The sequence below is a fragment of the Chenopodium quinoa genome, unplaced genomic scaffold, assembly GCF_001683475.1.
Source record: "Chenopodium quinoa cultivar QQ74 unplaced genomic scaffold, ASM168347v1, whole genome shotgun sequence".
NCBI lineage: Eukaryota > Viridiplantae > Streptophyta > Magnoliopsida > Caryophyllales > Amaranthaceae > Chenopodium > Chenopodium quinoa.
In genome coordinates, this window is record NW_018742931.1 from 107,728 (window position 1) to 119,371 (window position 11,644).

General features: G+C 37.1%; 1 protein-coding gene across 1 annotated transcript; it reads left to right on the plus strand.

The window, feature by feature from the left end:
• Nucleotides 1-1,846: 1,846 nt before the first annotated feature.
• On the plus strand, nucleotides 1,847-2,719 carry LOC110728353 (transcription factor Sox-1-like). The gene has a single exon (XM_021908002.1). It carries the CDS (start codon nucleotides 1,847-1,849, stop codon nucleotides 2,717-2,719), a length of 873 nt encoding a protein of 290 aa, XP_021763694.1.
• Nucleotides 2,720-11,644: the final 8,925 nt, after the last annotated feature.

Sequence of the window (11,644 nt, forward strand, 5' to 3'; positions counted from 1 at the left end):
TTTATATGTTAAATATGTATAATTGTATAAGAGTAAAAATTATAAAAAAGTTGATATTTTGTAAGTATTTTACGAGACGAATCTAACAAGATCTCATATGAATATATTTTACTTAATATATAAATCATGATATGTGGTCAAACAAGCATGATAAATAGTGCAAAAGTTCAGTTGTTGCAATATTACTAGAACGGAGGAAGTATATTACATTTAAATGATTCGTATTTGTATGGGTAATGAACTAATGACATCCTTCAAAAGAAAAGGGGTCATGAATAGGGATGTCAATGGGGTGGGTCAGGGCGGATGTTGGCTTTGCCATCCCCATCCCCACCTAAAATTTTATACTCATCCCCACCCCCGCGGGAGGTCCAAAACTCATTCCCATCCCCGCCCCGGTGGGAACAATTCCAAAACCATCCCCGCCCCGCCCCGCCCCACCCCCACTTGGATATCCACGTCCACCTAATTCCCACCCAAAACTCGCTTCACATATGCACAAATCCTACATAATTAATATAGAATACAATTTTTTTTTTTTTTTAAAAAAAAAAAATCAATGTCAATACTACACATTTTTTCTTTTGTTTATATATAAGTGTATTACAAAGTTTTATATTTACAAATTTATTTTACATAATTTTTTTATAAAATAGTACAAAAGTATATAATTTTGTTTAGATGTGGGTATGAGGTGAGGATGAGGCGGGTACGAAGTAGGGCGGTTGGGGCGGGGCGGTTATGAAGTGGGGCGGGTAGGGCGGGGTGGGGATGGGGCGGGTAGGGCGGGGTGGGGATGGGGCGGGTACAACCTAAAATCTACCCCACCCTATCACCCATGACGGGTATGGTTTTCATCCCCGCCTCACTAACATCCCTAGTCATGAACTCATGATATATTACAAATTTGAACATTTATAGAGTATATTTTAAGTTATTATAAAATAAAAATAAAAAAAACTTTGTTTAGTATTGGTTTAACACAAATTCTTAAATGTGGCCAGCCATTATCGAAGTTACTACGTTAGTGTTATATTGGTTACCCAGTCAGTGTTACAAGGGTTATTTGGTCAGTGTTAGGGGTTATTCGATCAATGTTATAGGGGTTATTCGATCAGTATCACCGATTTGCAGGAGTTACTCGATCAGTGTTGTAGGGATTACTTTGTTCTTTTACAAGCGGCCACATAATGCGGCCAATCGCACACAAAATGCGCCTGTAGTTTTATTCACGTATTTATCTATTCACGTAATTATCATAAATATTTTTTTTTGTTTGTTTGTTTGAAATGAGATATAAATAACGATTTAGGAGACCTTTCTCTAAAAAAAAAATATTTTTTTTTGTTTGTTTGTTTGAAATGAGATATAAATAACGATTTAGGAGACCTTTCTCTAAAAAAAAAAAAAAACAATAGCTAAGAAATCCCAATCAATAACTAACATTGCAAATAAAGAATCAGAATGAGTATAGATGAGGAGCTTTAATTATCAACATAACTTTATTATTTCCCTAAACAAACAATAATTTAAAATTTTTCTTTCTCCCATCCCCCCTTAATTTTTTCTTTTCCCCCCTTTTTCATCACTCTCTCGGTCTCTCCCCACCAATCAAATTTCATATGACAAAAAATTTTAATTCTTTTTTTTTTTTCCAAAAAAAGTATATACACCAACAAAATAATGGCAACTTTCAACCCACTCCACTTCACTCTATTCCATCCTCCCATCTTCTCTCAATCTTCTCACACCCTCAACTCCACAACCCCCTCTCTCTCATCACTTTCTCTCTCTAAAAACTAGTGTTAAGACAACCAAAAAAAACTACCAAAAAAAAAAAAAAAAAATGTTTGAAGAAGCAATATCCTTACTTTCAATTTGGGCTTCCATGAATAGTTGGTTAACACCAACTGTGCTATTCCTTCTCCTCAACCTCATGATCGGCACGATCGCCGTCACTTCCGGCTTCACTTCCCACAAACCCTCCCATCACCACCACTCCCACCACCTCCACCACCATCACAACCACCAATCACCACCGCATCAACCACCGCAACAAATTCAACCCCAATTATCCCGCTCTTCTTCCGTCCTTCAACGCCTTAAATCGATCAATTTCTACACCTACTACGCCCCGCCACCCACCACCCACTTCCAACAACCACCACCGGCGCCGTCACCGCCGCCACCATCTCCGCCGCAACAACAACCGGATCCCACTCCGGAACCCCACCAACCTACCGTCACAACCACTTTCTCCGCCGCCGACCTCGCCGGAGAAGAAGAAGACGATGAGAGACCCACTTTGGACGAAATCTACAGCAGAATCAAGAACGACAACTCAGTTTCTCACTACAATCGACAAAATTCCGACACTAAACCTTCCGGCGGTGAAATCCCAGTAAAATTATCGAAGAAGATGAAGAAATCTGCCAGTCATAAATCTGCTTTCAACCATTTTCATGTTGAACCAGAAAACCATGAAAATGCTCGTCACACGGCCGTGCCGACTACTGTTATGGAGGATTTTGAAGAGGAGAGAGAAAATGCACCACCCGTGCCGCTGTTTAGGGAGGAGAGAGAAAGAGAAGATTATGATAATGGTGTTGATGCAAAAGCAGACGATTTCATCAACAGATTTAAGAAACAGTTGCAAATGCAGAGGAATGATTCGATTGTTCGATATAAAGAAATGATTTCTAGAACTTCTGCTCAGTAAGCAACCTTGTTCTTAATTAATCAATCGAATTTTCTTCTACTTTTTCTTTTTTTTTTTTTAAGGAAAAAAATGTTAGTCTCCCCATTTTTTGGGTTATTAAGATTTTCCATTATGGTGTTGATTACGGAGTTAGTTTTTGGATCAATGAAGTATTGATTAAGTTAGTGAAGAAGATTAGTCGCAAAGACTCTGGATTAACGCAAATTCTTGTATTAGACGGTTTGGCGGTCAGATGAGGTATTAGTTCGATTTAACTTGATGTTGTGATGGTCAGACTAGGTGTTGACGTGTTGTTAGTCAAGTTCGGGTTGACGTAAATTCTTGTATCAGACAGTGTGAAAGTCAGACTGGGTATTAGTTCGATTTAACCCGAGGGAATTAGGTGGTTGTGTAAAACTGTAAAGTGGGTTTATGGTATTATTGGTGATGAATTATGATGATGATGATAATTATGAATGATGATGATCTGTTAGAATTTATACTATAATATGGTTGCTAATTATGGACCGTTTTTCGTTGCAAAATATTTTTAAAAAAGGGAATTAATATTACTGTATTATTTTGGCTAATTATTTATTTGGATGTTTATACTTTATGTAGAAAATTACTATATTAAGTGGTAGTTATGGTTTTGTCACATTATATTCTGCTGTGTGATCTGATCTGCTGCTCACCGACATGAATGGAAGAAGAACAAGGACAACTGCAGCTTTTTTCTTACTCTGAATTTTTTTTACCAGCCATATTTTGTGAAAAAGGGTAGTTTAGTCAATTACTCAATATGGCAAGTTTTTGTGATGGTGGTGACACTTCTGGTTTCCTAAATTGCGTTAAACTCTTTCGTCTTGATTTAGTTGTGACGAATGATTTCTGACACAAATTTTTTTAAGGGAGAATGACATAACAAATTTTGTGAGAGTGTAGAAGTAGACATAAAAGAGTGAGTGTAAAGCGTTATCCAAACTTTGTGAAAAATACAGATTTTGTTTAAACCAAATTGAATTTGAAATTGTTTTGTTTTGGTCTAAGTCGGCCACAACCGCCCAGTCGACCACAAGGGTATTAGTCATATTACAAACAGGGAATAAAATTTGAACCATTAAAGACCTGTATTATTCACTTTATTTTCATTTATTTTATATATAATAAGTCTAGTTAAGTTCAAATAAGATAAATTTAGGAAAAATTGTAATAAAAGTTACCCAAGTTCAAATACGAGTAAGTTCTAAATATGATAATATTGTAAGGTCAGGTAAGTGAAAAGCACGTGAACAAAACACGTCCTAAATTATACAAGGTCCGTCAATCTTTGTCATATCGAAACTTTATTTGCGAAAACTAAAGTAGGAATAAGATATAGTTGAATGGACAATGAGGATAATTGAGCCTTTATACATAATAAGGATGGTAGATATGGTGATGGACCTGATGGTTTATTGGTGTCTTTTATCTTTGGACCATATGAGTAATGTGACAAAGTGAGATGGAAAAACTCAAAAATTTGGAATTTAATTTGTTTAAATTTGTTATTGAGTACTAACAATAAAAATTGAGGAGAAAATGGATGGTTGGCAAAGCACGTGGGATGATATTTAAGGGCATGTGGGTGTGATGTGAGTGTTGATTACATCAAATTGGTAAGAAATCACAAATTGGTCACCTGGACAACCAAATAGTAACATGTAGGAAAATCAAATGAAAATATACTGTACTATACTAGGACTACTCAGTTTTTGTATAATTGTACCATTTGTATGTACAAACAATTGCCAATTGGCAACGTGGAGTGCCAGACGCCATATTCTTTGGTCGTTTCTTATGCCATATACTACCAAGTAAGCATGGAGATGGAGTCCTATTTTGGAGATTCTCTTTTTGCAAATATTGGATCAAATAAGTTAAAAAATACAATAAATTTAGATAAAATAAATAAATAAAAATCAAGTGAATAAAATACACGTTAAGTAGAAATGTTGAATATAATTAATCTATACATTAAAAATCAAGTGAATAAGCTTGTTGGTGAAGTTGGTAGGGAAATCTCATTGTGACATTGAGTTAGGTCACAACATCGAGCCCTATCAAATACATTTACTTGGGCGTATGGGGATAGGATTCTCTTACCTCTCCCTCTATTTTCAAACGTAGACCTGCGAACCTAAGCTGATTTAACTACTAAGGGATGCTGATTCAGTAGAGTTTTTTTAAAAAAAATTAAGTAGCAATATATGTTGAAAATTGTGGGGGGTAAAACTGACTATGTTCCCTTCATGTAATATGAAGTATGAGCTAATAAGGTATTGTAGTATGGATTTTTTTAGCCCTAAGTCCTAATCTTTTTTGTTTAATTTATTGTATAATTAAATTGTTATTCTTATAATTTGTCTAAAATATGTTGAATGGTTTAATATGACCAGATCTTAATAAAATAAGGTGAAGATGACAAAGCTTAACTACTTAAAAAAGACATATAAGATACTAAAAGGCATTAATAAATTATGTAGTTCGAAATTAGTATCAAACCTTAAAAGCGTCAATATGTTCATTTCTCCAAGCACAACAAAATAATTATATCTATGAGCTTGTAAATTGTAATCATCTTGAATAGGACAATAATCACATTAGGTGAAAAATCACATTGGCTTTATCTCACCCTCAGTCCCTCACTAAACAAACCAACCAAAAAAAACTGCACAAAATATAAATGGTTGTTACCATCAGCGTGAAAAATACACTAATAAAACAGTCAGATTTTTGTTGCTTTTAAAAACCTTTGAAAAGAAGGCAACTTATTACTGCATTAGCTAACTCAACCACGATAATCGACAGTTGTTCTTCTTGTTGGAGGGGCCCCCTTTTATAGTTATATTGCTGCATGCCAGCTATTTCCTACTAATCCCAGCCTCTTATCATTTTTGTTTTTTTAAGCTGTGAATGGATTCTCTTATCAGAATTATCGATCACCTTATTTAAATGATCATACGAGTATTAATTAATCACTATAACGAGGTATAACTGTACAAGACGGTTAACTCTCGGCGCATACTAGTTATGGATTTAGAAACATATAGGATGGCAATCTTGTAATTAGTTGGAACTTTGTAACATGTATGTGGGTCATTTAGCTGCCAAGTGTGTAACGATACAGTAAAGTGTAACGGGGAGTGAAAAATAGAAGCGGGAAAATGAAAATAATTCCCACTCCATCAAAAGCAAATTTTGTCCGTAAAAAGTGAAAAAGAAAAATGGAAGAAGCTCTTCAATGACGAAGACGAATGCTCAGTAAATCCATTATTTCGTCAGTGGTAAAGTCGAAATTACAATAAATTGATGAAGAAGTAGATTATAAGAATGACATTTTGGGGGTCGATTTAGCGGAAGCATTGCGGGAAGATGGCGAAGATGGGCATGGTTGCGCAAGGGAGTTGCGATTCAACTCTGAGAATGTAATTGTCTAATTTATTGCGTTGTGGTAGATGTGTTTGGTTAATTTGTTGGTTGGTAATGAAATACCATTACAGAAATATAAAATTAAAGGTTGGGTAAGAGATTAGGGTTTGTGACTCCGTAGTACACATTGTTGTAAATATGAGTACATGTTGAGTGTTTATAATTGATTAATTATATTGGGTAATTGGTAGTGTGTAATTCAGTAATTATTGTGTATATTGCTTGAATGGTGATTGTTATGTGGGTATTGTAATGTGATTAAATGAGTGGTTTAATTTGGGATAAGTCAGTTTTTGTATCTTTAAATTTTGTTTAGTTGTTGTTTCTGATTGATGCTTGGTGAATTTAGTTTGACAATTGATGGACATCTTGGGGTCTATTTAGTTATGGCAGTGGTTTTCAAATATTGGCTTAATGGTTTGTGTAGTCATTGAAAATGGGCATAATAAATGTTATGATAGATGTTGTTCTTTATACTGTGTTGTTATGTTGTGTTGTTTGTTATTGTTTGTGCTGGTTGTTGTTGGGTTATAATGATCTATTAGATTGAGTTGTGGATGTATATGTGTTGTAGGTGGGTGTTGGTGAGGCACTTGGAGAAGATAGTGAGGATGATGTATATGTTTATGAGGAGGGGTTAGAGAGTGGGGATGGATTTACAGAAGGAGATGAGGAGGAGGATGATGAGGGAGAAATACAGGGGTTAGATTTTGAGGAAGTAGAAGTTGAGGGTGGTGTTGAAGATGAAGGGGCAGAGGCAGGAGGTTCTTCATTCATAACACCAAAGAAGGGAAGGGTATTGGTGCACACTGTATTTGGTGTGGAAGAGGAAGTATCACCCCCAACTTTAGGCATGGTATTTGGTAGTTTGGATGAGGTAGATAGTTATTTCTGAAGCTATGCTAGGTAAAAGGGGTTTGGTATAGTGAGGGCTGCTGCTGGGTGGTTGAAGGTGAAGAAGGAATTGAGGAATGGAAAGTGTTGTAAGCAGCAAAGGAATGCTAAGTGGACATGTGATTGCTATGGAAGACCTTCTAGGAAGCGTAAAGTTGGTCCACTAAAGGAAGACTTGATGCAGGATGAGGAAACGGTTGTACAACGGAAGACCAAAAAGAGTGGATGCCCTGTGGAGTTGTATGCCAGTGTTAATGCGGAAGGGAGCTGGGTTGTTCGTAGGCTAAACTTGGAGCACGCTGGCCACATAGTTACACTGGGAAAGTCCAAGGATGTTTCCATGTACCAGAAGTATGATTTGGTTGGTAAAAATAAACACTTGGTGAAACAGATGGTTACGGCGAAGAAGTCAAGGGTGAAGGTTTCCCAGATGTACAATTGTTTTGCTCAAAGCGGAATGGAGTGGATCAGATGACATTTACTCAAAAAGACTTGGAGAATGCAGTGGCTGAGGTTGAGCAAAAGGGGGCTGGAGCTTACCGAGGGTGATGCAAATGGGATGATAGAGTACTTCAACAAAATGAGTGCTGATAATCAATTTTTTTTCCATCTTTATAGGTTCGGGAAGGACGGCGCATTACAAGATGTTGTATGGGTTGATGCGAGGAGTAGAGCTGCGTATGAGGAGTTTGGCAATGTTGTTTGTTTTGATAGTACGTACTTGACAAACAATTTTCACTTGCCCTTTGTTGTATTTATTAGTGTGAACCATCATGGACAGAGTATATTATTAGGGTGTGCATTGATCTCTCAAGAGACCGCGCACACGTACGAGTGGATGATGAGAACATGGCTACATTGCATGGGTGGTAAAGCTCCTATATCGATCCTAACGGATTAAGATCCGACAATTAGGAAAGCTTTGCATGTTACTATGAGTGAAACTTGCCATAAGTGGTGCATATGGCACATCCTTCAGAAGTTTGGGAGGTACGTTAAGCATGAGGAGTACGAAGTTGTACGTAAAGGATGACTTTGAGAACATCATTTACGGGAGTTTAGATCCTGATGAATTTGAAGATCGGTGGTGTGATGCAGTGGATCATTACAAACTACAGGAAAACAGTTGGCTTGAAGGTTAGCTTATTCCACTTCATGTTTTATATTTTAGCTTCTTTGTTTAAAGTAATGATTTTAGAAATACATTTGTGGAGTATGGAGTTGATGATGTTATTAGTTTTTGATAAAAAAGCATAGCCTTTGTTAGTATTTGTATTTGAAGTGGTTGAAAATTAGCGTTGGTGTCAATGTCCATGATCGCAATTAGGAAGTAGGTTGGCCTGTTGTGCAGTATGCAGGAAATGAGAAATGTTTGTACCAATGTGTCTGTCAGTAGCATTTATTAGAACAGTGTGGTATTTTTTTTGTACCACTAGACTTAATACGTGCAGGAAATAGAAGCATTTGTAGTTGTTTGTTTGTGTGAGTGGGGTTTATTAGTAGTTGTGTATTTTGGAAGGAAACTAATAATTGAAATAGGGTTGTATGAGGAAAGACATATGTAGATTCCAGCGTATTTGAAACATATATTCTAGGCCGGGGTGAAAACGACGCAACGTTCCGAGAGTTTCAATCATTTCTTCAAAGGGTATGTCGACAAATATACAACGTTGTTCGAGTTTGTGATTAGGTACTGCGATGCTATGCAAATAAGGGCCGAGGTATAAAGAATTGCTGAGTCGAACACGCTACGTTATGTCAGGCATTTAGTGACTGATTCCGAGCAGATGAGGTGTTCCAGAAGTGCTATACAGATGACTGATACTGTATCATCAGATGACTGAGATTCCTTACTGTCAACACCCAATGCATCTTCTGCTTACAAACCCTTCTCACTCAAAGAATTATCTACAGCTACTGCTACAACTCCTTGATCTTTGGTTGAAGGGTTCACCACTTCATGCATCTTATCAGTCCCACTCGCATTAACATCACCTTCTACTGTCTTCACAATTTCCTTGGGCAAGTTGGTTTTCTTGCACTTTTGGTTGTGTCAATACACATAGACAGAATCCCAAGGAACTTTTGGAAAACTTCATCAACCATGTTGTCTATAGCAGACATCAGCTTTGGAGTAATTGTATCAATCACCTAACAAGAAACACTAAAAAAAAGGGACAAGCAATCTCTCAATTTGCAATCACAGATGAAGGATTTTCTACAAAACACCTATCTAACAGTCATATCCCAACAACTGATACATAACAAACGTTTTAACTCATACCTGCTCGGTAACCTGCTTGACAACAGTACCATGCGATGAGACATCCCGAGGCTCCAGTGGATGATCTTCACCATAAGCAATATCAAGCGACTTCAAAACATGAAATCATAAAATCAACCTCAGTAAAACCTTGCACCTGGAATATTAAATCAAAACACTCATAAGATAGAACTCACCGAAAGCCGTCCATAGTCACCAGATTCTTTTTTGTCTTCAGCAACAGCTTCATTGATTTTTTCGTGACACCAAGCCTTCAACCTCGGTCTCACACCCCATGACAAAGGGCGCGACTAAGGTGATCAAGATAAAAAATCTGTATATCATAAACAGGTAAACAAGAATTCATTCAATTCATAACACAACCTTTTAGAAATGAAAACAAAATTACATTGGCAATTAAGGACTAAAACCTCAATTTAGATTACCCACAATACTTACGAAGACGAACAAAATGCATCCGCCTAATCCAGCAACAAATCCTTCTCGAGCAAATTTCTTTTGAAAATTCCGTGCCGCAGTACAAATCCACATATATACAAAAGTGCACCAATCATACTCCTCCGTTTCATCATACACGAGTAACGCCGGTATAAGCTTCACTCCAAGGTTACTTGTATTTGTCGTAGCACACAATATGTAACCCAGAGCCACTACAAGAAAAGCTACCTTGAAATTAGCCTTCTCTGCATCTGGCAGAGGCACCACATTTCCTTTTGCATCTTTCCGAATCAAAGTAGCCAGCGCATTAGCAAGTGAAACTCTATCTCCCTTGGCATACGGGCCTCGTATTCTCTTCGACTCCACTTTCTTCTCTAAATCATCCTCAGGAATACTAGTAGGCACTACCTTGGAATCCCAAGTACACATTGGATCTGAACAACACTCAAGGGTAACACATACTCATCTCTAAATGTGATGGAACCATCTCCCATCACCCTTGTCAACAACCAATACGCAAATTTACGGGGCAAATGTGTAAGTGGTATGCTTAACAAACCTCCAAAACCCATCTCTGTGACCACCTTTTGCCTTGAAGGGTCAAACAACTTTATCGCGCTACCAAAAGCCTTCACACCATTCAGGTTAGGGGCCTACACCAGTTCCGAAAAAAACAAGTAAGAAAATCACTAACAAAGAAAACCACACACATTTAGGATTAATATTTTATTCCATACATTTTACTGCAAATTTTTAAAAACCTTTTTTTTTCATCATAAAAAACACTCTCAACATCTTCACTACTTTATACATTCATGATAGTTTACCCATGAAAACAACCATTTCAAAATCAAAGCATACAATCAATTCAAAACAACCAGTAAGTACAACCATAGCATACTAGTTACCACACACATAAATTAAGATATTACCTTCTGCGTATTTCATGATTGGGTTTTAACCACAACCCTTTTCTTGATTGCCATCTCTCCCTTCGTCTTCTTATCTTGCTCATAACATAATATTACAGATTTTTATTCATAGATAAACTCAATATCTACAAATTTAGCTAAACTTAGAATGAACCAACTATGCATACCTTTTGCTTCTCCTTCCCTTTTGTTTTGACAGAAGGACCTCCTTCCGCTTTCCACTTCCAATTTTGTCTTGCAACAACCTCAGAAGCAAATCCTCCCACCCCTATTTCCCTGGTTCTCCCTCTTGTACCTCATTTGACTCATCCTCTTCACCATCATCTGACTCACCATCACCAGAACCACTCTCAGCAGAACTACCACCACCACCAGAAGCATTTTCAACAGACTCTTCATTCTATGAATCTACTAATTCCTCTTGCTCAAAATCAGGGTCAGCCTTCAGCTTCTTCTTCCCTTTAGGAATAACTTTCTTTTTAAAGCCATCATCCTCCTGAGTTTTTGCGGCTTTTCCCCTCACCTACACACATACAAGTTCTTGTTTAATTAATTAAACTACACTAACAATTTAATCATACTCTGTTTCATTTCACAAAATAACTCACCAATTCAGATCCCTTCTTCCTCTTCATTTCAGTGATTCCTACAATGTTCCCATAACCAACATGAATCAACTTCTCTTTAGAAACACAAACCAATATTCCAACCTACCCTTAAGTCAATGCATATACTATATCCACATTCACTACTAGAAAACAGGTCATTTTCGACGGAAAAATTCCGTCGAAATCACCCTGAAATCCGTTGAAAAACCCGTTTTCGACGGAATTTCCGTCGGAACCGGTTGTCGAAAGCCCTTTTGTAGGAAAAACAACCTTTTCCGACGGAATTGTTTCGTCGGAAGAGGAATTCCGGCACCGGAAA